General features: G+C 52.8%; 4 protein-coding genes across 4 annotated transcripts; 2 read left to right on the top strand and 2 right to left on the bottom strand.

Annotated features, from left to right (window-relative positions):
* The first annotated feature begins 1,442 nt into the window (after positions 1-1,442).
* On the top strand, positions 1,443-19,076 carry nrps1 (nonribosomal peptide synthase Pes1). The gene is made up of 9 exons (XM_025548072.1): positions 1,443-2,018; positions 2,094-2,510; positions 2,574-2,876; positions 2,930-3,587; positions 3,636-13,238; positions 13,286-13,662; positions 13,712-14,369; positions 14,416-16,034; positions 16,085-19,076. The coding sequence occupies exons 1-9, from the start codon at positions 1,524-1,526 to the stop codon at positions 18,734-18,736; spliced, it is 16,782 nt and encodes a 5,593-aa protein (XP_025399210.1). The 5' UTR covers positions 1,443-1,523; the 3' UTR covers positions 18,737-19,076.
* Positions 19,077-19,890: 814 nt separating this feature from the next.
* BO70DRAFT_42751 (MFS transporter) lies at positions 19,891-22,165 on the bottom strand. The gene is made up of 4 exons (XM_025547891.1): positions 21,710-22,165; positions 21,596-21,617; positions 21,439-21,530; positions 19,891-21,372 (listed from the first exon to the last, which is right to left on the bottom strand). Exons 1-4 carry the CDS (start codon positions 22,065-22,067, stop codon positions 20,186-20,188), a joined length of 1,659 nt encoding a protein of 552 aa, XP_025399209.1. The 5' UTR covers positions 22,068-22,165; the 3' UTR covers positions 19,891-20,185.
* A 1,506-nt stretch (positions 22,166-23,671) lies between these two features.
* Positions 23,672-26,046, bottom strand: BO70DRAFT_396726 (TTC39/IML2 family protein; the record flags this gene model as incomplete). Its single annotated transcript, XM_025546643.1, has 6 exons — positions 23,672-24,517; positions 24,568-25,547; positions 25,599-25,665; positions 25,732-25,808; positions 25,883-25,900; positions 25,965-26,046. 6 exons carry the CDS (start codon positions 26,044-26,046, stop codon positions 23,672-23,674), a joined length of 2,070 nt encoding a protein of 689 aa, XP_025399208.1.
* Positions 26,047-26,860: 814 nt separating this feature from the next.
* Positions 26,861-27,600, top strand: BO70DRAFT_396725 (proteasome regulatory particle lid subunit SEM1; the record flags this gene model as incomplete). Its single annotated transcript, XM_025546642.1, has 3 exons — positions 26,861-26,975; positions 27,140-27,257; positions 27,567-27,600. 3 exons carry the CDS (start codon positions 26,861-26,863, stop codon positions 27,598-27,600), a joined length of 267 nt encoding a protein of 88 aa, XP_025399207.1.
* Positions 27,601-27,731: the final 131 nt, after the last annotated feature.

The following is a 27,731-nucleotide window of genomic DNA, read 5'->3' as shown; positions in this document are numbered from 1 at the left end:
GCGCATAGTATCAGGGCACGGGTAGTTGGGCTGCGAAGGATGAGATTAACGACGCCTCGATGCCATGCTTCTTGCCCGCCACGGGGTGAGAAAAAACTCGCGAATTGGAGGCGGTTTGCGCCTGAGAGCCCGTCTATAATTTCCCGATCCCACCTTTTCCGGCCTTGGAGGAAGCAGAGTGGAGAACTATGCGGGTCAACCTGGTCGAGGTGTTGGCGGACCCATCCTCATAGCAAGGCCCTTTACCGTATACGAGGTATGTATAGAGTATGCTAAATCCGGGCTTGGTGGGTAGGGCCCCTAAGGCCCGGCGGAAGCCCCAATCAATCCCGCCGGTGGCTTCCCCATCCGGCACAGGACTTTTGTATCCATCCATCCGCCGACGGAATAGTAGGGTTGCGGCTTACCCCATCCTCGCTCCTACATGTGTTCCAGCTTCCGAGACCTCCCTGACTTCACTGACGTAGTACTACTTCCCAGGTAGGTCTACTTCCCAGTGACTTGTCCTAACCTCGGGCTATCCTGGCTGATATCTTCCACGTCGCCGAATTTTCTCCCGCTACCGCTACTGTACCGTACTTACTACATCACCCACTGATCAGCATGCGCCATACAGATGGTTCTTCACTCACGGGCATTCATTTCCGACTTGGAGTGGAGCTCGATGCTAATGCAGCAGCGCCTCTTTCTGGCTGTTTGACAGGTAAAAAAAAAAAAAAAAAAAAGAAATCTCGATTGAGCGCTGTTCCAGACCGAGCTCGACACCCGGGATTATAACCGGCATAACATAATGCATCTTCTACCCAAGTACACACCCGAGTAGGGCTTGCTTTCGCCTCCGTTATTTGCCCCGGCCCTGTGGACCAACGTCATGCGTCGATTGCAGTAGTTACAGGTCTAGCTGGTATTTGCCAAATGCACTGACTTCGATCTCGACCGGCTGAAAACTCTTTTGGAATTTTTTCTGATCCCTCCCTCTGGTTGCCTTCCATCTTTAGCTCCTCGCCCCTCCGGGCATGCTCCACAGTGTGGGCGAACTTGGTTGGGATGGTTTCATGCCATAATCTTTTGGGTTCAAGCGCCCTGCAGAGGTTCGCAAGCCATGGAGTCTATTCCCTGCCGTGTCCTCAGCTTCACCCCAAGCAAGGGCATCTGGAATACTCTGCTTACTAGTAGCTAGCGTGTTGGCCAATGTCCAGAGCATCCATCTTAACCCGCTAGTTCGCGCCCGGCCATTGGTCGTTTGTTGTTTTCGCATCCTGATGCCTGTGAGCAATTGGAATTGCTGCGACGGGGTCACCTCACTACTAGTTTCAATGGTCTATTTCCGGCCTGAGAGGGTCGGGGCCCCATGATGGGTCTGCGATAAGCATAAGCATGGAGCTGGCTCCAATTTAAAAGGGTAGGACGGTGGACAGAGAGGTCGAAGATCTGTCGGCCTTCTTCTCCATCTAACTACACACATCTACTCCCCTCTTGGTGGACGATCCCAGATTTCCTGAGTGATATTCACAACGTCAACCATGGCCCTACCAATCCCATGCTGCCTGCCTAAGTTTGGCACAAACTTTGCCGGCCCGAAACGGCCTGCGCTGTTGCGGACGAAGACCAGTCCATCGCAGACTCTCCAGTTGCTGTCCGCCTGGGACCAAGGTCAATTAGATTCTTTACTCAAGGCCTCATGGGCCTTGCTGCTTCAGCGCTACACAGGCCTGGAAGACATCTGCTTTGGTTACCAACCAATTGGTGTTGATGGCGACTTTCACGATGCCACTTCTTTGTCAGATATTCAAAATAATCCTCTAATCTTTAATCTTACCATCGCCGAGGACGACTCGATCCATACTGTCCGACGCAACGCAGAGGGGAAGAATGCTGAAAAATGCGAGACTTCCCCGAGTCGGCACAATCACACGCTGTTTAACACCGTGCTGATGCTGCGCAATTGCCGCGGTCCCTCGAGCGACGCCAGAGCCCCTCCTGTCCAGCCAGCCTTGGCAATCCCGCTTCCAGAAGAGGTCGGTCTTCCCTCCCTCTTACACTCTGCAACATGCCTGTGCTTCCAGTGCAAGACTGACTGATCCCTCGCATAGTGTCGGGTAAGACTTCATGTCAAGCTCCTGCAAGAGGACATTGGCATCTTCCTGGAATATTGGAACCATGACACCTCCATGGAACACATGAAGAGCATTGCCGACTACTTCGAACAAATACTGGCAAGAGTACTTTCGGAGGATGACTCCCCCGCCAAAGACTTGAACCATTTCTCAGACCGGGACTGGTCCCGCGTCTGCAAATTCAACGCCGTCCTCCCAGAGGCGCATGACCGCTGCATACATGAAGTCATTAATGAACAGGTCCTACTGCGCCCCGACGATGAGGCCGTTTGTGCTTGGGATGGAAGCCTGACTTTCAGAGATCTGGACCTCCTTTCATCCCAGGTCGCTTATCATCTGTATGAACAAGGTGTCCGGCCCGAAACCTGCGTTGCTCTCTGTTTCGATAAATCGGTAAGTTGGCTGTTATAGACGCACTTGGTTTGGAGACGATAACGGAAAGCTGACTGGATTTAGAAATGGAATGTCGTGGCAATGCTCGGCGTTCTAAAAGCTGGGGGCGCCTTCGTCCCTCTTGACCCCACACATCCCACTCCCCGCTTACAATCACTTGTGCACGCCGTCAAGGCCAAGGTCATGCTCTGCTCCAGAAATCGGGCAGCAGCTTTGAGTGCAGTTGCGGAGACCCTAGTCCCGTTAGATCAGGACGCCATCGATGACTTTGCCGTTTCCACCGGAGAAACACGGCAACTGCCACAGGTGCAAGGATGCAATGCCGCCTACGTGATATTCACTTCCGGCTCGACCGGAGAACCTAAGGTGGGTTCCCCAGCTCCGTTTTTTCCACATTTCCATTAACAGTCAGTTTCTAGGGGACGATGCTGGAACACAGAGCCTACGTCTCTGGCGCCATTGCCCATGCCCCACGCCATAATATGTATTCGACTTCGCGTGTCTTGCAGTTCGCGTCGCATACATTTGACGCGAGCCTTGTTGAGATCTTGACCACCCTGTTGCAGGGAGGTTGCGTTTGCATACCGAGTGAGGAGGAAAGATTGAGTGATATAGTCAAGGTGATCAAAGAACTGAGGGTGACACATGCCATCCTGACACCTTCGTTCATCGAGTTCGTCGACTCTTCGCAGGTTCCGGGTCTAAACACACTGGTCCTTGCCGGTGAGGCAATGTCAACCGGTCAGTTGGAAACCTGGTCATCCAAAATCACTCTCATCAACGCATATGGCCCCACGGAAAGCTCCGTCGCGGCTGTTATCAACTCAAAAGTCACACCATCCTCGGACTGCAGAGATATTGGACTCCCAGTGGGGGTCCGTTGCTGGTTGGTGGACCCGGACAGCCACGATCAACTTGTCCCCGTGGGCTGTCCTGGTGAATTGATACTCGAGGGACCCACACTGGCTCGATGCTACCTCAACAACCCTCAAAAGACAAATGAAGCCTTCATCTACAATCCGGCCTGGATGAAGAGAGATGGTGCCACACAAGAGGACCGGAGAGTATACAAGACGGGTGATCTGGTAAGATATAATGCCGAATCTGGCTCACTAACGTACATAGGAAGAAAGGACACACAGGTCAAGTTCCATGGGCAGAGACTTGAACTGGGCGAAATTGAGAACCACTTGGCTGCAGACCAAACTATCAAGCATTGCTTGACTTTCCTCTCCAAATCCGGATTTTCTACAGGCAGATTGGTGGCTGTGATTTCCCTTTCTGTTCATTTCGAGAATCAGTCAGATCCTGATGCAACGCCATTGCGACTTCTTGAACCTTCTAAGAAGGCCCCTATTGTTTCAGAAGTCCGCGAGAGATTATCAGCTCTGCTACCAACTTACATGATCCCCTCTGTCTGGTTATGTGTGGAGGCCCTGCCACTGCTCGCGTCTGGAAAACTGGACAGGAAGGCTACCGCAAAATGGATTAGCAGCATGGCAGAGGACCCCGATCTTCAACACATGCAGGCCAGCTCGGACCTTACAGATGAATCAATGTACCCGGTCAACACCACCGAGGGTCAATTAGCTTCGATCTGGAGTCGCGTTCTCAATATCCCTCGCAACCAGATTGGGCTCGACAAAGGCTTCTTGAACCTAGGGGGCGATTCAATTGCCGCGATAACCTGCCTAGGATATTGTAAGAAGCAGGGAATGGGTCTGACAGTACAGGAGGTGCTACACAGCAAGTCGATCAGAGAATTGGCAACGCGGGTGAAGAAGGTCGACCAGTCTATTGTGTATGAGGAAAAGATCGATGAGCCGTTTGATCTGTCCCCGATACAGAAGCTTCACTTTATGGTCCGGAGTGAAGGTCAAGGCCATTTCAACCAAAGCATCATTATCCGGTTAAACCAACATATTGATGAACACGACATCAAACGCGCTATCGAGACCATTGTCAGCCGCCACTCAATGCTCCGAGCTCGATTGGTTGAATCAGGATCTGGACTACAACAACGCATCACCGAAGATGTAACAGGCTCATACCATTGGCAAACCCACGATAATAACAGCCAAACCGAGGTTGATCAAGCTGTCGCTAACAGCCAGGCCTGCATCGACGCATTTGTAGGGCCAGTACTTGCTGTCGACCTCTTTTATGAGAATGGGAATGCCCGCCTGCTATCATTGGTCGCACATCATCTGGTAGTTGACATTGTTTCTTGGCGGATCATCTTGGAAGATTTGGAGGATCTCATTACAAACCCAGACCAACCTACCTCGCAGAGTGGTTCTCTTCCGTTCCAGAACTGGTGTCAAATTCAAGCCGACCATTGTCAGCCAGAAGCGGCAAAGATTGTGGACTTGCCTGATGTCTCCGCACCAGACTTCGCTTACTGGGGATTGGAGAACCATTCAACTACTTATGGAGATGTGGACTGTGAGACCTTTGAACTTGACAGCGACATTACCCGTTCTATCCTCATGGAATGCCACCAAGGCCTTGGGACCGAGCCGATTGATGTATTCCTCGCAGCGTTGTTGCATTCTTTTGGACAGACGTTCAAGGACCGATCTTTGCCGGTGATATACAACGAGGGTCATGGTAGAGAAGCTTGGGAATCAGCGATAGACATCTCACGCACGGTCGGCTGGTTTACTACCTTATATCCTATTCTTCTTTCAGCACTCCCGGCAGAGGATGCAACCGAAACGGTTGTTCGCGTCAAGGACCTGCGTCGACGTGTCTCCGATAATGGCCGACAGGACTTCGCGCGCCGCATGTTAACGACCCGTGAAGATGGAACTTTCATGCACCATAGTCCGATGGAGATTTCTTTCAACTATGTTGGCCAACACCGGGATCTGCAAAGAACCGATGGTCTCTTCCAGCTCATGGACCAGATGGCTGGCGAGACCGGCCGAGGAGGTGGAGCAGCCGATTTTGGAGCGAACACCCCTCGATTCGCACTCTTCGAGATATCTGCAATGGTAGTGCATGGGAACCTCCGCTTCATATTTTCTTTCAACGGAAATATGCAGCACCAGACAGCTATTCGCGAATGGGTCAAATGTTGCCACACCTTACTTCAATCCCTGGGTGGACAGTTACAATCTCTCTCACCGAGACCAACACTGAGTAGCTTCCCACTGCTAACGCTGACATACGATGAACTTGATACAATGGTTTCTAAAAAGCTACCAAGTGTTGGGATTGATTCCCTTGACAGTGTGGAAGATGTCTATCCTTGCTCACCTATGCAGCAGGGTATCTTGCTCAGCCGTTCTCGGGATACTTCACTCTACGCTGTCCACGATACCTTCGAAGTGAAAGGGTCCGGCATCAAGCCTGATGTGAACCGGCTGACTTTCGCTTGGCAGAAGGTTGTTGCTCACCATTCAATGCTAAGGACCGTGTTTGTGGAGGGCTTGACCAGTCATGACTTGTACTGCCAGGTAGTTCTCAAATCCTTTGATTCGTGCCCAAGTTATGTGGAATGTGCCAATGATGAGGATGTGCTATCAACTCTCGACAAGCAGCAACCAGCCATCTACAATGACAAGGAGCCCCCTCATCGGTTCACTGTCTGTCAGACAGCTTCGGGAAAGATATTCTGTCGACTGGAACTGAGCCATGCGGCTATGGATGGCACGTCGATTTCCATCATAGTCCGAGACTTACAATTGGCCTATCAAGGGAAGCTCGAAGACCAGAGACCACAGTTCAAGGAATACGTGCACTATCTGCAAGAAACATCACAGGAGGCCAGTATCGGCTATTGGCGCAAATATTTGTCGGACGTCAAACCTTGCCACTTCCCTATGTTGAACGATGGCAACGCTTCCGAAAGAAGACTCCGGACCATGAGATTGAATATCGCTACTTTTAAAGACCTTCAAACCGTCTGTGAAGCCAACAGCCTGACTTTGTCAACTGCTTTCAATACTGCATGGGGACTCACGGTTCGCTCATTCTGCGACTCCGACGACGTTTCCTTCACATATCCCACATCGCTACGAGACGTACCGGTAGAGGGCATCGACTCAGTTGTTGGACCCGTCATCAATACACTGACCTGCCGAATCAAATTCCCGAAAGGTGCTCTCCTGAAGGACATCCTTTCAAAGGTCCAGGACGATAATATGGAAAACTTGCCGTACAGGCAATTGTCTCTCATCGAAATCCAACAAGCACTGAAGCTATCCAGTGCATTGAGTAACACTGCGTTTTCATACCGGAAACTTCCAAGTGCCAGGTCTGTATCGAGGGAGATGATACAGCTTTCCGAGGTGGGGACGATTCACGATCCTGCCGAGGCCCCCATTTTCGTCAACGTTGAGGCTACAGAAGAAGATGCGCGTGTTGATCTGAACTATTGGACGGACTTTCTTTCCGAAGGACAAGCAGAGAACGTCGCCAACACATTCCTCAAATCGCTTGAGGATATCGTGCATCGTTTCGGGGATGAGGTCCATCAGATCGATAATTTCAGCGAAACCAACAAGCAGCAGATTACGCTATGGAACAACAAAACGCCCGAAGCGGTCGACAAATGCATCCATGAGATGGTCGATGAACATGCGAAGTCTAACCCGGATGCTGTGGCTATCAAGATATGGGACGGCAGTCTCACCTACGGCAAGGTCAATGAATTGTCCTCACTTCTCGCCACATACCTAGCAAAGCTCGGCGTGGGATCTGGAGATGTGGTGCCCATCGATTTTACTAGATCTGTTTGGCAGATTGTTGCCATTCTTGCTGTTTTCAAGGCTGGTGGCATATGCGTTCCGATCGAGAAGAATTCACAGCAGGATTTCGACACTTGGATCGCCGACAATGGCTGTCAAGTTGCCCTTGCAACTCCAAGCCGAGCACAGCTACTCGAAGGCATAGTTCCATACGCTATTCCCGTGGGCAGATCTCTCTTCCAGTACTTGCCTGAGACTCATGGGGTGTTCAATTCACCTGCCCAGACATCGAACGATGCCTATGTTGTCTATAGCGCCGAGAACTCAAAAGCTATCGTGCTCGACCATCGTGCGGTGTCAACCAGGGCAAAGACTTTTGCTTCGACTCTTGGACTAAACAATGAAACCAAGATGCTGCAGCATGCGCTCTACACTTCTGATATGTTCCTCCAAGAAGTCTTCGGCACGTTTGCAAGCGGCGGATGTGTTTGCATTCCATCTGACGATGGCTCGAGCCATCTGCCGAGAGCAATCAATACCTTGCAGGCAAATTGCGTCAGTCTCCCGCCATCGTCAGTTTTAGCTCTACAGCCAGCAGAAGTTCCGGGGGTGAAGCTACTCGCTTTGTGGGGTGAAAGCTTGACTGATAACCTTTTTGGCATCTGGTCAAAGAAGGTCCAATTGCATACACTTTATGGTGCACCCGAGTGCTCCTCTGTTAGCATTCACAGCTCGAAAGCTCAATTGTCGGATGGTCTGCCAGTCATCGGATCAAGTGCTGGATGTGTTTCATGGCTTGTGGATCCTTGCAACCATGACCTCCTGGTTCCTGTTGGATGTGTCGGTGAATTGTTGATAGAGGGCCCCGGTCTGTCTCGTGGCTACTTCGACAATGAAGAACTCACTAGACGCAGCTTTATCGAGAACCCCAAATGGAGATGCGAATACAACCAGCCAGCTCACGATGATGACGAAGAACAGGGGTCTGGAAAGCCGACATACCGCCTCTTCAAGACCGGAGATCTGGCCCGCTACAACAGCGATGGCACGTTGGTCTATGTGGGCAAGAAGGATCGTGGAACGCACTGGCAGCAACAGGCAGCTGCTATACAGCTTGAAAAGCGCATCTCCACGCCTTCAACTACAGGTGCCCACTGTGTCGTCGAGGCACTTAGCAAAGAAGGTGACAAATCTGTTGGAGGATCTTTCGCCGTTTTTGTCTTCAATGGCAACGTCGAATCAAAGACTGCGGAACCACAGTTGTTCGGACAGATGACGCCTGAGATCCATGAATCAATGACCAAGCTGCACGTCCAGTTGTCGGGATTGTCTGCGAGCCAGATTCCAAAGTTTTATTTCCCGATGATTAAGATGCCGTTGTATTCATCTGGCAAGCTGAATCGACAGGCATTGAGAGATGAGGCAGAGCGTTCATCTGAAGCCTCTCGGTCTAGATACGATATTAGAGGCTTCAACGACTTTTGGAGAGCGGAATTTTCCAACTCGACAGCCTCGCCAGAATTTCCGCCACCCCCAGCTCTGTCAGCGGCATCGCGCAGTGCACCTGTCTCCAAGGAAGCAACCAAGAGCGTCCAGATATCTTGGTGCGACTCTATCAAGTCGAGACATCTAGGCGTCCGGTCTGCTCTTCTTTCTGCCTGGGCGTTGACTGTTCATGGATACACTGGCTCCAATGATGTTGTCTTTGGAGAATCGCTAGATGATTCGGAGGATGTGGTACCCCGACGCTTCCAGATAGACAATGCTTTTACTGTCACCGACTTACTGGACAGAACAGTTGATCATTTGACTGCAGCCAAGCCTCACCAGTGGACAGGACTCCAGCGAATTCAGAGTCTTAATGCTGATACGGCGCGCGCCTGCAAGTTTCGGAACCTGCTGTCCATATGCCACATGCGTGGTCAGCAACAAACCTCGCAGCTTGAGAGGTCGGAAGCCAGTGTGACAGACAAAGATGAAGCCGATGCTTATCCTCTGGCTGTTTGCTGCATTCTGGATGACGTCAGTATGCAAGTCGTTGCTCGTTATGACGAGACCACACTGTTTACTACTCAAGCCGAACAACTGATGGACCAGCTTGTCGCTTGCATTGGGCTCCTGAACACCGAGTCTAGTATGAGCAAGACTATTGGGGACTTGTCCAGTGACAATGGAAACTTCTGCTCCTTCAGTCATGATGAGGCCTACTGGACCAATTACGCAGAAGAAATTGAGCTGCAGTGCCTTGAACACCTTCCTGCAGGCACTCAGACAAGCGTTGAAATAGTCATGCCTGAAGCCGAGTCAATGGCAAAATGCCCGGCAGTTTTCTTTACTGTTGGTGGGCACGACATTCCAGATATGGCAAAGGGAGAGCTGATATTGCCAATGACTGAGTCTGTGGCTGGCCTCATCAAAAGCCTGCACAACTCCATCAGCGTGTCATTGCCACCTGCTATGTTGCCTAAGCTCTACTTCCCCATGCGTCACCTGCCGGTTGGAACCACTGCTAAAGTCGACCGCAAAGAGCTTCGCGCTATGGTGGACACACTGAGCAAGGAGGACTTGAAGCCTTACGTCGTCTTCAATGTTGGCACACAGAGCGTTTCTGAAGTTGAAATGGAGGGAACGGAAGGCTCTCTCCAGGGACTATGGGAGAAAGCTCTCAACCTTGCTCCAGGGTCTCTTAGTCCTGAAGACAATTTCTTCGGCTTGGGTGGTGATTCGTTCTCTGCCATGAAGCTTGTAACAGCAGCGACCTCCTTGGGAATATCGCTTTCTGTGGCTGATATTTACAAGACGCCTGTGTTTAAGGACATGGCAAAGAACTGCGGGGCTCTGGAAACGCAGCCTGATATCCCGACAGTTGAGCCATTCACCCTCCTACCTGCTTCCTTGTCACGCGAAGAAATCATGGAGGAAGTGGTCAGTCAATGTGGCGTGGATAGACAGCAGATTTCCGACATCTACCCTTGCAGTCCCGTTCAAGAAGGCCTGCTCACACTCTCTATCAAGCAATCAGGTGCCTATGTCGCTCGGCCCGTCTTTCAACTTGCGGAGGGAGCTGACCTCCAAAAGTTCAAGGCTGCTTGGCAAATGACAGTGGACGAAATGGACATCCTGCGCACCCGGATCGTACACACGGAGTCTGCCAACTTTGTTCAGGCCGTGCTTACTTCGACCACGATCTCCTGGGACTTCGCAACCGATTTCGACTCTCTGGCTGGTGGGACTATTGACTTGGCGAAGAATAACGGAGGTATGATGACAGGTTATGGCATTGTCGAGTCGGAGGTTTCCTCTGCGCGCTATTTTGTTTGGACCGTGCATCACTCTCTCTATGATGGATGGAGCTTGGGGCAAGTTTTGAGGAGAGTGGAGGAGATTTACTCGAAGTCGTCGAAGCCAACTTCAACGCTTCCTTATAAGCTGTTCATCAATCATCTGATGGCGAAAGACGACGCCCTGTCGGATGAATTCTGGAAGACTCATCTTGCGGGCCTGTCCGCTTACCCTTTCCCTCCCAACAAGCCATCTCCTGACGCCATCCGCGTTGGAAATAGGCATCACAGCTCTGTTGAGGTCTCACGTGCATCTAGCAGTCCCAATCTGACAATCCCCGAAATAATCCGAGCTGCGTGGGCTATGGTCGTCTCTGTTCATACTGGATCCGGAGATGTCTGCTTCGCCGAAACGCTCATGGGAAGAAACATCGACATGGCTGGGGCCACGGAGATTGCAGGACCCGTCCTTACTACGATCCCGACCCGAATTGCTGTCGACAATGAGCTCCCGGTCATTCAGTACCTGCAGAATGTGCGCCAATTGACTACATCGATGATAACGCACCAGCACTCGGGACTTCAAAGAATCCGAAAGCTTAGCAGCGATGCTGCTCTGGCTTGTGAGTCCCAGAACCTATTGGTCATCCAATCGAACGAAGGTCAACTCAACGACAGCATCTGGGAGCCGAAGCACAACCTGACCGAAGGAGATTTCTTCACTCACCCGATTGTTGTCGAATGCAAGATTGACGAATCGCGGGTTTCTGTTACGCTTCACCATGATGAGCTCGTTTTCGACAGCTGGCAGGCGGAGATGCTCATTGGCCAATTCGGGTTTGTGCTAGAGCAACTGTTTGCAGTTTCAGTCGATGATGCTAGGAAGGTTGGGGAACTGGAGGTTTCTAGCCCTCATGATAAGGAGGAAATCTCTTCTTGGAATTCACACAGCCTGACATGTGTGGACCGATGTGTCCATCATATCATCGAAGAGAAGGCATCCAACCGACCCCAAGCTCCTGCCATTTGCTCCTGGGATGGCCAGCTCTCATACCAGGAGCTTTACCAGCTTGCCTCCTCATTTGCCGTCTATCTGAATTCCCGCGGAATTGGGCCAGAGACGCTGGTTCCGATTTGCATGGATAAGTCCATGTGGGCTGTCGTCACTATACTTGGCGTTCTCATTGCTGGTGGAGCATTTGTTCCCCTGGATCCTGCCCATCCGACATCAAGACACAAGGAGATTCTGGCCGAAGTGGAGGCCCGTGTTGTGCTGTGCTCTCCCAAGTATCACAATCGCTATACTGGCGCAGTTAAAGCCATCGTCCCTGTCAGCAAAGAGACAATTAAGGCTTACTGTGCTCTCACGACCAAAGACAAGGGTTCTGACAGTGTTGAACCCTCTAACATGGCCTTTGCAATCTTTACCTCTGGAAGTACTGGTCGTGCCAAGGGTATCATCATCAACCATAGGGCACTTTCAAGCAGCGGCATGGCATTCGGGCCCATGGTGAATCTCGATGAGAATTCTCGGGCCTTCCAATTTGCCTCTCTTACGTTCGATGCGGCTGTCATGGAAGTCCTCGTTACCCTGATGCATGGAGGTTGTGTGTGCATTCCAAGCGAAGACGAGCGCCTGAACGATGTTGCCGGTGCTATTCGGCGAATGGAAGTCTCTTGGTCGTTCTTGACTCCCTCCATTGCCAGCATCCTCGAACCATCATCTGTGCCATCATTAAAGACTCTTGTCTGCGGTGGAGAGAAGATGTCACGCGAGGTGATCACCAAGTGGGCGCACCGAGTGAATCTTATGAACGGATATGGACCAACCGAGACCACTATTTTTGCGGTCATCAACACAGACGTTGCTTCCAATCCGGATCCCGCTTGCATTGGCTACGGAATTCCTTGCACGCTGACCTGGGTTGTTGATCCTGATGATCATAACAAATTGACACCCTTGGGTGCTGTCGGCGAACTGGCCCTGGAAGGTCCTGCGCTGGCTAGGGAATATCTCAAGAACCCTACCAAAACAGCCGAGGCTTTTGTGGACGAGCCGACGTGGATCAAGAACTTCCCAAGCTCCCTTCCTTCGCCTAGAAGGATTTACAAGACTGGAGACCTCGTCAAGTACAATCCCGACGGTACTGTGGAATATATCGGCCGTAAAGACCACCAAGTGAAACTTCACGGTCAGCGCATGGAGCTTGGAGAGATCGAACATCGCCTTTACGAGGATCCCCGCGTCCGCCACGCTGTTGTCATCCTGCCAATGAATGGGCCGTTGAAGAAGCGCCTAGTTACGGTCATGTCGCTGAATTCAGTGGCTGCTGAAAAGAGCATCATCTCAGACAATTCGTGTGAGCTCATTGCTCGGACCAAATCCATGCAGTCTGCTTATCAGGAACTTGTGGATATTCAAAAGAGTCTGGAAACCCAGTTGCCGGTCTACATGGTCCCGAAGGCCTGGGCTCTCATTAAGCAGTTGCCGATGCTGGTGTCCGGAAAACTTGACAGGAAGCGGATCACCGCTTGGCTGGAACAGGTTGACAGTGTCTCCTGCGATCGCATCATGGGAGCTAACTACAGCACCAAGCCGGGAGAAGTTGAAGAGGAAGAGATTGAGCAGGAAGAGGTGGAGCAGAAAGAAGAGGATCAGGAAGCCTCGGTCCAGCTTATTCGGGATATCTTTTCTCAGGTTCTCAATCTGCCGCCTCAAAAGATCAACCCGGAGCGCTCATTCGTGAGCCTAGGTAAGCATGCCTTGAGCAGATGAAAAGGAAATACTGACAGTATGCAGGCGGTGATAGTATTACTGGAATGGCTGTCATTTCGCGCGCGCGAAAGCATGGGCTCACACTGACTCTCCACAACGTGCTTCAGAGCAAGTCCGCCAAGGAGCTTGCTCTCACCGGTGAAATGAAGGTCACAACGGTCCGAAAGGAAGAAAAGTCTGGGGAGCAATTCGGTTTGGCTCCTATCCAGCGGCTGCTGTTCCAGTCGGCAGATAGCTTCCGGGATTCGTCTCGCTTCAACCAGAGCATGACAGTTCGCGTTACCCGCAAGATCCAGCCCAAGGAGATGGATCGTGCTGTTAGGGCCGTTGTTGAACAGCATTCCATGTTCAGAGCGCGACTGTTCAAGTCTAATGGAGAGTGGCAGCAGAAGATCACTGATGTTAGTATACCTTCTCTTCTCCCGAAGGCATGAGCTGATCAATTTTCAGGACGTTGATGGGTCTTATCGCTTCCGCCATCATACGGTCGGTCAGGAAAACGAAATCCTGCCTTTGATTGCCGAAAGCCAACGTGCTGTGGACGTCGTAAATGGTCTTGTCGTTGCGGCAGACCTTTTCGAAGTGTCTGGCATGCAGATTCTTTTCCTCGTGGCCAGCCATATCTGCGTTGACATGGTATCCTGGCGCATCGTCCTGCAAGATATCCAGGACCTCCTTGATGGTGGATCGCTCTCTACCGAAAAGCCGCTGTCATTCCAGGCCTGGTGCAACCTTCAGCATGAAGAGAGCAAGAAGACCAAGGGCAGCATCCAGATTCCTTTCTCCATTCAGCCTCCTAACCTAAGCTACTGGGGCATGGACCAATCGCAGAACCTCTACGGTCACGTCAAGATGGAAAGTTTCACGGTAGATGCTGCCGCTACTACGCAAATCCTTGAGGCCTGCCAGAAGGTCCTCCGCACCGAGGCTATTGAAGTCATTCTTTCGGCTGTTATCTATTCATTCCGCCGGACCTTTACTGATCGAGAGGTTCCGACTATTTACAACGAAGGCCACGGCCGCGAGACTTGGGACGATTCTATTGATCTCTCGAGAACCGTGGGTTGGTTTACAACGATGTGTCCTCTATATGCCGGTGATGGCTCTGGTAAGTGTCTCTGGTTAAATATTGAGCATTTTGCTGACCCTCTTAGATCTCTTGGATACCTTGAAGCGTGTCAAGGACACAAGGCGCCAACTCAGCAGTAAGAGCCGGCCGTACTTCGCGGAGAGCCTGCTTCATCCGGCAGACAAAGCAGCGAACAACTTCCCAGTTCCGCTTGAGATTCTGTTCAACTACCTTGGCCAGCTTCAGCAGCTGGAACGCAGCGACTCCATCTTCCAGCATTATGGTGATGCGTACAACGCCGAGACCTTCGAGGTGGCAGGTGACATGGGATCTGAGACGCCTCGATTTGCTCTGTTTGAGATTTCGGCGCTCATCATCAAGGACAAGATTCAGGTCTCATACATCTACAACCGGCACATGCAGCATGAGCAAAAGATCCATGGCTGGATATCTGAATGTAAAAGAGTGCTGGAGGAAGACATGCTTCGCCTCGGAGGCCTTGCGCCTGAACCCACTCTCAACGACTATCCCTTGCTGCCAATGACCTATGAGGGACTGCACAGTATGGTCAAGAGTACCTTCCCCAAGTTTGGAATCGAGAGCTGGGATCAAGTTGAAGACGTCTACCCGTGCTCGCCTGTGCAAGAGGGTATCCTTCTCAGCCAGCTCCGGGACCCCAAGGGTTACCTGTTCCACGTCGTCTTCGAGGTACTTCATTCCGAAGGCAGCGCGGTCGATGTGAAGAAGCTCCGAAAGGCGTGGACCACAATCGTCACCAGACATCCTATCCTGAGATCCACTTTCATTGACAGCAACTACAAGGGTGGGTCCTTTGACCAGGTTGTGGTAAAGGAGCTTGATGACGAGGTTATTGAGTTCGAATGCGACGACTCGGATGCCCTGGGAACGCTGGAAGAAATCAAACTCTGCGATATCAATGCCGAGAGAACGACCAAGCTTGCTCACCAGGTGACACTCTGCAATACATCATCTGGGCGAGTACTGTTCAAGATCGAGATGAACCACGCCATTATCGACGGTGGATCGCTTGACATACTCCTCAGGGATCTCGCACTTGCCTACAATGACCAGCTTCCTGTGGGAACCGGACCGCTCTTCAGCGATTACGTCAAATACGTCAAGGGTCAAGCTCAGCAAAAAGCTGTCGGACACTGGGTCGAGTATCTTTCTGGAGTTCGTCCTTGCAATCTGTCGCTCTCTTCCGGGAGTGGTAACGGCAAGCTCGGTGAGCGCATGATGGATTTCAAGCGCTTCCCTGAGCTACAGAAGTTCTGCGAGGCTAACTCAGTTACCCTTGCCAACCTGACACTCTGTGCCTGGGCTATTGTGCTCCAGAGTGTGACGGGATCGGATGACGTCTGCTTTGGTTATCCCTCTGCTGGGCGTGATTCTCCTGTCCCCGGAATCCAGGATGCAGTTGGTATTTTCATCAACATGCTCTGCTGCAGAGTCCAATTTACGCCTGGACAGACGCTTCTCGATATTGCCAAGAAGGTGCAGGATGATTTCATCCGGAATGTGCCGCACCAACACTGCTCCCTGGCCCAGATTCAGCATGAGCTTGGGTGGCACGGAAAGCCGCTTTTCAACACGACCCTTTCGATACAGAACCGCTCTGCTAACAAGGGCACGGAGAAGAGAGTACTCGAGTTTGAGCCTCGAAAGGCGCATGATCCGACCGAGGTAAGTGGTGATACATTGAGTATCTGCAAAGCGCGACTAACTTGTGATAGTACCCCGTGACGGTGAACGTGGAGACCACTAAGGGTCGTGAAGGTATCTTGTTGAGATACTGGACTGACTCGGTGACTGAAAGTCAGGCAAAGGATCTAGCCGATGCCATTGCCAAGGTTTTTGCGTGCTTTGTTGATGAGCCAACGAAGCTTGTTTCGGGCTTGGGTCTTCGCAACTTGCCACAGAACCGGGGGTTGCACAGCCGGGAGCCGATCATCGCAGACCAGTTGATTGACAGCTATGCCTTGCAGAGAATTATTGATGACCGCGTCAATGAGATCATTGGTCAGATGCTGGAGGACGGGAAGCTTGCCCTACCCTTTGCTCAAGGCCGGGAGACCAGTTATTCAAAGGGGTCTTCCCGCATCAAGATGGTCGAGACCGATGACGAAAAAGATCTTTCAGCCTCGATTCCATCTTTGACCGACGATGGCAGAAGTTCTTCGGACAACGATAGGCGTCTCTGGGACCTGTGGAAATCGACATTGGGGCTCTCTTCGGATATCATACAATACCGGAGCAGCTTCTTCCAGCTAGGAGGTGATAGTATCACGGCGATGAAGATGGTCAGTGCTGCGCGAGAGGAGGGACTGCAGCTGACTGTGGCCGGTGTGTTCAATAACCCGGTGTTTGAGGATATGCTGGTCATCGTCACTCCGAGAAGCAGCACCACGTCGAATGCCGAGACGCAGGGCGAGAACAACATCGAGAAGCTCATTGAGGTGACGTCCGATGCATCTCAGAACACCACCCCGCCCCAGGACATCTCAGTGCTGAGGCCGATGCAGCTCGATGCCATGTCTCTGCTGGACGTCATCTGCCCCAAGATCGGTGTGTTTAAGGGAGGAGTTGCCGACGTCCTCCCTGTCACGGACTTCCAGTCCATGTCGATTGCTGCCACGCTCTTCGGATCGAGGTGGATGCTGAACTACTTCTTCCTGGACGGAAACGGCCCGCTAGACATTAGACGGCTCCGCGAGAGCTTCCTGCGGGTGGTCGATGCCTTTGATATTCTTCGGACCGTCTTTGTCTGTCACAACGGACAGTTCTTCCAGGTGGTTCTGAGGAAGATACGGCCTGAGATTTTCGTGGAGGAGACGGAGCAAAGCCTTAACGAGTACACGGAGGGCCTGCAGAAACGAGACCGCGAGCAAGACCCGCGCCAGGGTGAACAGTATGTGCAGTTCTACGTGGTGAAGAAGAAGAACAGCGACATCCACCGCATCCTGATCCGGATGTCGCACGCCCAGTTTGACGGCGTGTGCCTGCCCAAGATCATGACCGCCATCAAACTCGGCTACGAAGGCAGCACGCTACCTCCCGTCTTCTCGTTCTCCAACTACATGCGCATGCTGCCCGGAAACATCACCCCTGCCCACTACCACCACTGGACGACCATCCTTAAGGGCTCCAAAATGACCGAAGTCATCCGGCGCCGGCAGCCCAACGCCTATCTGCACATTGGGGCGTTCGCGGAGCAGAAGCGGACCATCGAGATCCCATCGACCGCCATCGGCAACGTCACCCTCGCGACTGTCATGCAGTCCGCATGGGCTGTGACCCTCGCGAAGCTGACAGCCCAGTCGGACGTGGTCTTCGGACTCACGGTCAACGGCCGCAACGCCAGCGTTCCCGGCATCGAGACCACCGTCGGGCCCTGCCTGAACATCCTCCCGATCCGGGTCAACTTCCGTGAGCACTGGACCGGACTGGACCTCTTCCGCTACCTCCAGGACCAGCAAATCGCCAACATGCCCTACGAGTCGCTCGGGTTCCGCGAGATCATCCGCAACTGCACCGACTGGCCGGACTCCACGTACTTCACAACCTCCGTGTTCCACCAAAACGTCGACTACCAGGGTCAGATGCAGCTCGACGGTACCAACTACCAAATGGACGGTGCCGGGGTCGTTGACAACTTCATGGACCTCACCCTAGTCTCCAAGTCCAGCGGCACCGACCGCCTCGACGTGTCAATCGGATACTCCCTCAAGAGCCCCATCCCGGCCCCCTTCATCGCCAAAGCCCTCAACATGGTCTGCGAGACCGTGCAAAGCCTCATCGCCAACCCCAGCGTCCCCCTCGCTTCCCCGTCCACCATCCGCTCCCTCCCCAGCCAAGCCATCATCGAACCCCCCAAGCCCTCCGACGCCCCCTTCCTCTCCTCCAACCTCAACTCCCGCAAGATGTCCGAGATCGTCGTCCACTCTGATATTCTTACTCGCGCCTGGCAGCAGGTCCTGCGGAGGAACAGCAAGACCTCGTCCCCGTACCAGCTTGATGCGTCGTTCTTCGATCTCGGCGGCGATGTCATGGACGTTGCGCAGATCGTCTGGATCCTCCAGGAGGAGGGCTTCCATGTTCGTTTGGAGGATTTGCTTGAGCATCATACTTTCCTGGGTCAGATGGCTGTTATGGCGATGTATCGTCAGAAAGCGGAGAAGAAAGTGGACGGGGGTGTGGAAGTCGTTGCGGAGCAGGAACGGCCTGTTGATGTCTTGACGGAGATGGCGGAGACTGGCGTTGATGCTGGTGCTGATACTGGTACTGGTACTGGTACTGGCACTGGTGCTGGAAGTTGGAGCTCGCTGGGTCGGGCGATGACGCTGGCGAAGAAGTTCACAAAGTGGGGGGTTGCGGGGAGGAAGTGATCAATCTTTCTTCCTTATCTTCTTTCTCTCCTTGACTCCTCCCTCTATAATGTTTTTTTTGTTGATGATATGGGGTAATCCCCCCCCCCTCCTTTGAGATGGTTATTTTGTTTATGAAGTTAGACACTTTCTTTGTTTTGGGATGTTCATATTATCTTTGTTTTGGGATATATCTGATGCTGTTTGGGTATTGTTTTTTTTTGCATTTTGCATTTTTGGTCTTGTTGGTTTGGTGTGGGTATAGATTGCCCTGTCTTTTAGATATTATTTCTGTTCATTCTTGGATATTATTCATTTGTTCTGTGGATATCAATTACTCTGTTTATAAGTTCATAATCATACCAGTCTGTTCATATTTATTTCTTCTTTTCGTTGTATGTAGGAGATACTTCCACTCAACAAGATTATTTATCCAGTTTAGTTGACTATCATTTTCATTGATAAAAAAAAAAAGAATATTAGTTCTATAATCTCTATCTCTATCAAACTATCTATCATCATGTAAACATAAACATAAACATAAACATCAATATGAACATAAACATAAGCATAGGGGGGAATAAATACACCATGTGCTTGCTCACTGTCATGCCATATAGCTCGGTCCGTCGCGTCATGTCAAGTTGGGTTGATCATGTTGATCATGTCTGTCATCCCCCGCGTTATGCTGTCCAGTTCAGTCCATACATACATACATACATACGCAGTGCACAAGCACAAAGGCATGTACACATGTAACGTATGTATGTATGTATATTATGTATATATATACTTATGCAAGAATCCCCATCCCAATCCAAATCCACAGACAAAAAAAAAAAGGCAAAAGACAAAGAAACAGAAAAAGATACAACAGTAAGCAAGCAAGCAAGAAAGAAACCAAGCCAAGTAAATAATAAACAGTAAATAGCACCCAAAACAGAGAGTAATCAATCAATCAATCAATCAATCAATCAATCAATCAGTCATTCCATAATCACAAAAAACAAGAATGAGGTATCTCGAACAGTAAACCCAAGAAAATCAAGAAAACCAGACATAAATATAACAGTCAAAATAACAAGATAGAGTGAAAGACAGGATGGGATGGAGTGTGCTTTTGGGTATATACCGACCGTCCGCTCTTTAGGGAGGGGAGGGGAGGGGAGAAGAAGGGAGGGGTGTTGGGTTTGGAGTTTGGGCTTTTTGGTGTTGGGTATAATATGTTGAATCACTGGGATTGAGTCGTGGTGGGAGGGATTGGAGATAGAAGAGTGTGCGGGGCTGATAGCATACTCATTTCTCCTGTTGATTTCGGGAGAGAAAGAGGAAGGATCGAAAGGATTGAATTAGCGTGGTAGTGAGTGAGTATGCGGGCAGGCAGGAAGGCAGAAAGGCAGGAAGGAATCCAGGCAGCCAGGCAGACACAGTCCGGTAAGCAGCCAGTCACGGAGCCAGGAGGTCAAGGCATCAATACCCATAAACCGACCCCCTAGACCACTTCCCCTTAGCCCTAATCCTCTTCCCGTAGACATAAAACAAGTACGGGATAGGAATGAGCGCGACAGCGACAAACCCCAACACACTGGCCGCCCAATCCACGCCGAGCTTATTGAACATGATATTGGCGAACAGCGGAAAACAGCCTGCGAACAGACTCCTCAGGAAGGTATTCGCGGCGACCGCACTCGCCGACACCTTCTGGAAGGTATCGATAAGATAATTCAACGCGGCCTGGAAGATCGTGAAGAAGCCGAACCCGATGAGCACGGCGCCGATGACGGGCGCGATCCAGGGAATATCCGGGGGACTGGTCCAAGCGAAGATGAAGAGGCCGGCGGCGAAGACGACCGACCCGAGCATCATGGGGGGCAGTCTGGCTTCGGGGACGGGGAAGTTGTTGTTTGCTTTGAAGCGGGCGATGTAGAATTTCTGGTTGAGGAGGTTGATGCAGGCGCCGAAGAGGATGCCGACCAGGTAGCCGAGGAAGGGCAGCGCGCCGACGACCTGGTTCCAGCCGCGGTTTTGCTGGAATTCGATGGGGAAGGCGGCCAGACTGAGGTAGATGATTCCGTAGACGAAGGAGGCGTACAGCGCGACGAGGAAGCAGATGGGCGTGGAGAGGAGGGCGAACGGCCGGATCAGGTATTTGTTGCCGAGCTCTTTGAAGGTCACGTCCCATTCCTCGTGGCGGGCGTGGAGCGCCCAGTTGCCGGTTTCGAAGCGCAGGCGCTGCGCCTTGTGCACGAGGAGGACGGCGGGGTAGCTCTCGTCGAGGAAGATTACGTCCAGGGTCAAGAAGAACATCATCATGATTCCGGTGAGGTATTCGGTCCATCGCCACCCGAGGTAGCTCTGGCAGATGGCGCCGCCGACGATGGGGCCCAGGACCGGCCCTCCGACGACCGCCATGGCGTACCCCACGATGGCGGCGCCGCGTTGCTCCGCTGTCCAGATGTCGCTGAGCACGCCGCCGGTGTTGGTGACCGGCGCGGAGCCGAAGAAGCCGCAGAAGAACCGAGTCAGCATGACGGTTTGCAGGTCTTTGGCGGCGGCCGTGCCGAACGAGAAGATGCCGGCGATGAAGTAGGGGGCCAGCACGGCGGGTTTGCGGCCGTAGACTTCGGAGAGGGGGGCCCAGACCAGGGGGCCGAGGCCTGATTATATTCGTTAGTATTCAGATAAAGATATACAGTGAGAGAGAGAGAGAGAGAGAGGCATACCAAAGCCGAACAGCAGCAGGGCCGTGCCTAACGTCCCGACCTCCTCGCCCACGTGGAATTCGGCATCGACCTGCGAAGTGCCGGTAGAGAAACTGCGCATGTTAACACAACACTTCCCCGAGGGAGAAAGGCAGAGAGTATCTAAAAATGAACATACATCGAACTGGCCCAAGTAGCACCTATGCGAACCCATTAGCACCATCCATATCCATATGACACCTACACCTCTCATCTCAAGAACCGAACCGAACAGAAGAGAAGGCAAACATACCCATCGTAGTCAACCCATACAGCACGGTGGTAACGGCCTTCTTCCGAAAACTCCAATTCATAGGCTTATACGGATCATCGGGCCCATCGAAATCGACGATCATCTCCTCGGAGGTCTTGGTATGCGACAGCGGGTGGGTGAAGCGGGCGGTCTGGCCGGGCTCGCGGCTGCGGATGCGCGAGAGGACATTCTGGGCGCGGTTCTCGAGGGTGGAGAGGCCGGAGGCGGCGGTGGATTGTTTTTCGAGGGTGGAGGGGTCGGCGTGGTCGCGTGTGTGGGTGGTATCATGGTGGTGGTGGGAGGAGAGCGACGAGGAGAGGGAGGAGGAAGAATGCGAGGGATGGTGGGTGTCGGCCATTCTGCGCTTTTCTGCTCCGGGAGGAGAGAATGGGAATGTGGCGTGTGCTCTTGAGGAATTCCCAATATATATTGCAGAGATTCAAGCAGCGAGCAAGATCTAATTATAAGAATAGAAGTGCTCTTTGCGCAGACTCCGGCGCATATGCGTAGTAAAAAGAGAGAAAGAAAAAAAAAAGAAAAAAGAAAATCTCCAGTTATCTCCGATCCTCGTGCCGAGGGTGGAAGTATGATAGATAGTTAGCAATTAGACAGATGCCAGCGCAACAGCGCAATAAGTAAGTAACAAGCAGCAGACAATAAATGTGGACAGTTCTGAATGCTATATACAGCACACGACACACAGGATGAAGCAAGAATAACAGTGACCTAAATAGTAGTAGTTGACAGTCATGGGCAGCCAGGATCTTTTAAGCAAAGCGGCAGCCGTCTTATCCGGCGGAAGGGCAGCGTCATCGGTTCGGACCTCCGATCGTGACAGTGACGATCGACGTCAAGGGATTTTAATCAGGGCAGGGCAGTTCTTCTGCGCGAGGGATCATATCCGGTTTCGCTCCCTCTCTCCCTCTCTCTCTCTCTTTTTCTATCCAATTCGTTACTGCCAGCCAGTACATACAGTAAGTAGTATATACAGGTCTGTCTATCTATCTCACATCCACAGTAAAGTATGAGAGTGTAAGGAAGTGTGACAAAATCAGGTACGGATGCATCCGATGCGCCGGTGACACAACCTCGAACTCCGGACATTTATCCGACGGGCGATCGCCACTCGCCTGCTACTGCCAACCACCGCCAACGCCAATCAGAATGAGCACCGTTCCCTTTCCCGTATTCCTGTTGGGCCGTTATCGGTCCGGTGGAGTGTAAGGCTTGGCTACACTGCTTACAAGGCTTGATATCAAGAGTGGGTTGGTTGGTTGGTTGGCTGGGTTGGATGGGTGAGTCTGGACTCGAGTCGACTCGATTCTGCTCTATCTATCTATAAATCTATATACAGTACTGGTTGGTACCCGGGTACTGGCTGCGTCTGCAGTGTTGCACTTGCACTCATGCTTGCGCGCTGTCCTGCGCTGCAGATAGAAGCGGTGTGACTGAGTGAGTAGGTGAGCAAGTAGGTGATAGATAGCCCGGTCTAGACGATTCGCTACATCTGCATCGGCCGAGTCACAGATACTTCTACCATGTGGGTATGTAGGTATGTATGTGAGTATGTAGGGCGAGATGGTTTGCTGGTCAGCCCTACTGCAGCCCACACTATCTATAGTTCTATGCAGCGGTGTAGACATCGCTGTTGGCTGTGGCTGCTGGCTGCTGTTGGTCTTCTGGGAAGTGAAAGTGGAAGTATCCGACCGCGGCTAGGGCATGTATCCGAGTGCCCTGGATTGTAATTCAGTCTGGCACAGGTGAGTTACAGTGGTTGATTAGTATGAGGGACATGGGGAATTCATATGGTCCATTCAATTCTATACTCATCGATCCAGGAAACTGGATAAGCTTCAGGGCCATGTTATGTATTCGTTAAGGTACATCATAAAATCAATTGCTCCTCTATCCCTTCGTAATCTGCAAACCAGCGGTAACTGTACAGCGTCATGATCCATCATTTTACTCGTCCGCGTGCGTCGCTTCCCACTTCTCCACAGCCTCCAGCGCGGCCGTCACCTTCAGCCCAACCCGCGCGTCTAGCTCGTAGCTCTCCCACTTGGCCGCCTTCTCCAGGTGCTCTTTGCATTCGCGCACCTGCCGCCGTTCCAGCGTCTCGGGTGTCTGGTTTTTGTCTGTTTTGTCGGGTGTCTCGAAAATGCTTGGTGATGAGGACACCTTCCCGTGCACCGCGCAGTACGTCGCCCGCTCCATCCACAGGTTGGCCGCCATCTCGAAGTGTGCCACCGGGTAGATCCAGTCGTCCTTGAGGTGGCCCGTGAATTGCGCCTTGTCCTGGCTGAAGATGCTGGTGCGGATCATCGCCTTGGCCTCCTCGTGCCGCCGCATCGCGCGCAGAACTGCCGCCCGCAGAATCTGCAGGATCGCCTTCTCCTCGCGCCCTTCCCGCGCCCACGTCGTGTTGGCCTCACTCTCCGACCACGCCAGCTTGGCCATGGACTCTTCCAGCTGCGCCTGAGTCATCCGGCTGTGTCCGTTCCAGAAGAAGATCATCTCCTCGATCGGGTCCACCCCGACCGCCTCCACCAGTGGCACCTTCCACTCCTTCGCCCGCGCCTCCCACTTGGCTATCTTGCGTGACACGAACACGTCGAACGGCAGCTGCCGCGCCATGAACTTTTTCTTCCCGGCCAGCGGCGGCGCCATCCGCAGGTATTCCGTCGCCTTCTCTGCATGTTCTGCCGCCGCCTTGGGGTCGGTTTTGGCGACGCTGCGATACAGGCTGAGATGGGAGGATCCCGCGATGTAGTAGTAGAGGGATCGCGACCATGAGTTCAGGTCAACGCACTGCGACGTTTAGCTTGCATTTATCTGGTAAGTGGTATAGCTCGGCTTACCTCGATGAAAGACTCCGCGCAGAGCTCGTACTTGTGCAGGTACATGGCGTTCAGGCTCCGCTCGAACACGCGCAGGGCCTCAACCTGCTTGAGCGGACTGCGGTCTTCCCCGCACAGCAGCTCCAGCGCCACGTCCAGTTTCTTGTTCGCCCCGTTCATCCGCGACTCCTCCAGCAGCCACAGCTGGCTCTTGGGGAAACGCTTCCGCATCAACGCCAGTAGCGCCTCGAGCCGTTCTTGCGGGTATCCTTGCACGTCGTCGCCCGGGACCGGGTCGGTCATGATGTCGCAGTAGCGCACAAAGCCGTTGGAGTACCCCAAAATGGCAAACGCCGAGAGCGCCCCGATCAGGTTGTGGAACTTGCTCGCCTGCCACAGCATGCGCAGCCCGCGCTCCTTGTCCCCGTGGAAGCCGATGATGCCCAGCAGCTTGCTGAAGGCTGGCGGCACCATGGAGATCAGGAGCAGCAGGATCCCGAAGCAGAAATTGGCCCCGGAGTGAATGAACACGTCAATCTGGTTCTGGAAGATGTCCGACTCGGGGTCGTGCCGGAGCATGTCGGATGCCTCGGATTCCGTGGCAATCGACAGGTCGGACAGCTCTTTGGCTAGGCTGCCGGTGACTTTGGTGGGAGAGGCCGGGACAGATCGGGGTGCTGCCGCCCGGGTCAAACTCTCGGAGGAGGTGCTGTTCCCCGAGGCCTGGGCCTGCAGGATGAACTTCTGCTCCATTTTCAGGATGGCGTCCAGGGTGATATAGGCCTTTCTCAGCTTGTAGAACCCCTTGATACTCTCAGTCAGGCTCTCGTTCAGCACGCCGACGACAGCGCTCATGAGCTGTGCCATGGCCTGGCAGAGGGCAAACTCAGTGCCAGGGGCATAGATCTGCGAGTGGTATGAGTTGGGAGCGTGCGAGTTGTGCTGCGCGCGATGCTGGTCATTGGCGGCGCTGGTCTCGGCAGCATTGAGCCGCTCCGAGGCTGCAGGACATACATCAGCACGAAGTCGAGGTCCAACCGGAGACTACCCACCCTGACGCATGATTTCTTGCTCAAACCCCAGCGTGGCCCGGATGAACGCCACAACACCTCGGCCAAGCTAACACCGGCCACGTCGAGAATCAGCATGGACCCAGCATCACATCTTGCGACAGAGAATACACACATTGTGGAACGAGGAGACCCCCTCGGACAGGCCATCTTCCGCCCCATCGACGTCATCGTTGAGGATCAGAGTCGCGGCTGTGCGGTCAGCATACGCCCAGCACTGACCCCGGAAGAGCGGGGGTTCGATCACGGAGGGGAATTAGACGTACCCCTCATAGCATCCTCGACTGGAGGTGCGAGAAAATGTGTCAGCCTGATTGCTTCGGAAGGATGAAGAGGGTGGCCACTCACGATCCCGCAGCTCGGACAGAGAGTCCAGAGACTGGGTGGAGGCGGGCTTTTTGCCATAGAGCCATGAGCCTACTCGAAACATGGTCGCAGTATTGGCGGTAGCAAGCAGTAAGACAAAAAGAGAGGATGAATTTGAAGCTTCAGCAAAGAGTCAAAATCAGGGAGTATTTCCCACGAGCCCCTCCAGCGATAGCAGTGGTAGACGGAATGGGAGGCCAGTCGAATCTCCCATCAGAGACGCACCGAGAGCGAGGCGGGGATCCGGGAACATACCCTAGAGAGACGGGGGAGGGAGAGGAAGGGAGTGAGAATGAGACGATAGGAAGGAAAAGGGAAGGCAGCGGATGACAGCCGTTATAAGCAGGACAATAATCGGTAGACGGTCAGGCTCGATCCACTTGCGGCGGCGAGGCGGAGCAACAGCAACAGCAGCAGCCAACAATCAAGGCTCAAAGAGAAGCGTCGCGAACGAGACAGTCCCGGGCACGAACCATTTAGGGAGGGAGTTAGTGCGGGCTGGGACTGCGGACTGCGGACTAGCTAGGGTAGCGAGCTATAGTAGTGCAGAGTATCTAGATCTGGGCCAACGATATCCGGGGGGGTCCGAAGATGGGACTGAAAGAGGAGATGTCGTAGTTGGTTTTGGAGGTGCTGAGCTAATTGCGGCCGGCCTCTGCTGTGCCCGATTGACCGACCGACCGACCGCCGCCGTCACTCATCATTCACATCTCCTCACTCCTCACCACCGCCACTTGCAATCGTCAGACCTGTCAATTTCCCCCCCTGCGTCCTCTACTCCTCCCCCCTCTCCTCTTTCGTCTCTCTCGCCCTCCTCCTCCAAGCCACCTGTCCCCTCCTCCCTCCCCTCCCCGCCATCACCACAACAACCACCCACCATGTCGAATCCCTCCCAGACCTCCGACAACAAGGCCGAACCCACCCAGCAGCCCCAACCACAGAAGCCTCCGGTTCTGGAGGAGGACGACGAGTTTGAGGATTTCCCTGTTGAAGGTTAGACTCAGTGCCAGCTACCTGCTACCTGCTACCTGCTACCTGCTACCCATCTAGCTATCTAGCTAGTCGGGCAGGCAGGTGGTGGGAGACAAATAGATGGCTATCCCGCCAAGCTGAAGCCGACGGAGGAGGACACGAATATGCGCTGACATCCCCATCAGACTGGCCGCAAGAAGAAACCGAGCAGGGCGCTGCCGCTGCCAACGGCACCAACAACCACCTGTGGGAGGAGAGCTGGGATGACGATGATGCCGCGGAGGATTTCTCGAAGCAGTTGAAGTGCGTTTCCCCCATCTCTATTTTCGTCTCTGTTTTGCCTCTGCTATATCCCACTTCTTATCTTTTCCTTCGATCTACATGTCTATCTACCCGTCTACCTACCCCTGCACCCATCCATCCATTCACCCGTGTTGCCATCGGAGTATGAAACCATTTACCTATCTATGCCCACCACTCAAACAATACCTACCCACCTACCTACCTACCTACTGACACACCCCTCCCTTCCAACCCATCTATCCTGTTTTACCCTGTCCCCATCAACCCCGCGATGCCATAAAACTAACATACATATTTATCTATCTACAGAGAAGAACTCAAAAAAGTCGAAGCTTCCCATTAATCACCCTCAATCAATCAACCAACCAATCAACTAATGCTTTTGTCCGGTCGGGTCGGTTTATGTTAAATGTTACATGCGGATGAGCGGATGAGCGGATGAACGGATGAGATGAACGCGCGCGCGAACGAATG

This window comes from Aspergillus heteromorphus, assembly GCF_003184545.1.
Source record: "Aspergillus heteromorphus CBS 117.55 chromosome Unknown BO70scaffold_13, whole genome shotgun sequence".
NCBI classification, from domain to species: Eukaryota; Fungi; Ascomycota; class Eurotiomycetes; order Eurotiales; family Aspergillaceae; genus Aspergillus; species Aspergillus heteromorphus.
This window is presented reverse-complemented; position numbering and strand designations above follow the sequence as displayed.

Bases quoted from the DNA above. Each gene is read 5' to 3' on its own strand.
- nrps1 (XM_025548072.1), top strand. From the start codon at position 1,524: ATGGCCCTACCAATCCCATGCTGCCTGCCTAAGTTTGGCACAAACTTT. The intron at 13,663-13,711 runs GTTAGTATACCT...ATCAATTTTCAG, and splicing joins GGCAGCAGAAGATCACTGAT to GACGTTGATGGGTCTTATCG. The intron at 16,035-16,084 runs GTAAGTGGTGAT...AACTTGTGATAG, and splicing joins AGGCGCATGATCCGACCGAG to TACCCCGTGACGGTGAACGT.
- BO70DRAFT_42751 (XM_025547891.1), bottom strand. From the start codon at position 22,067: ATGGCCGACACCCACCATCCCTCGCATTCTTCCTCCTCCCTCTCCTCG. The intron at 21,531-21,595 runs GTATGTTCATTT...TAACATGCGCAG, and splicing joins GCTACTTGGGCCAGTTCGAT to TTTCTCTACCGGCACTTCGC. The intron at 21,373-21,438 runs GTATGCCTCTCT...GAATATAATCAG, and splicing joins CCTGCTGCTGTTCGGCTTTG to GCCTCGGCCCCCTGGTCTGG.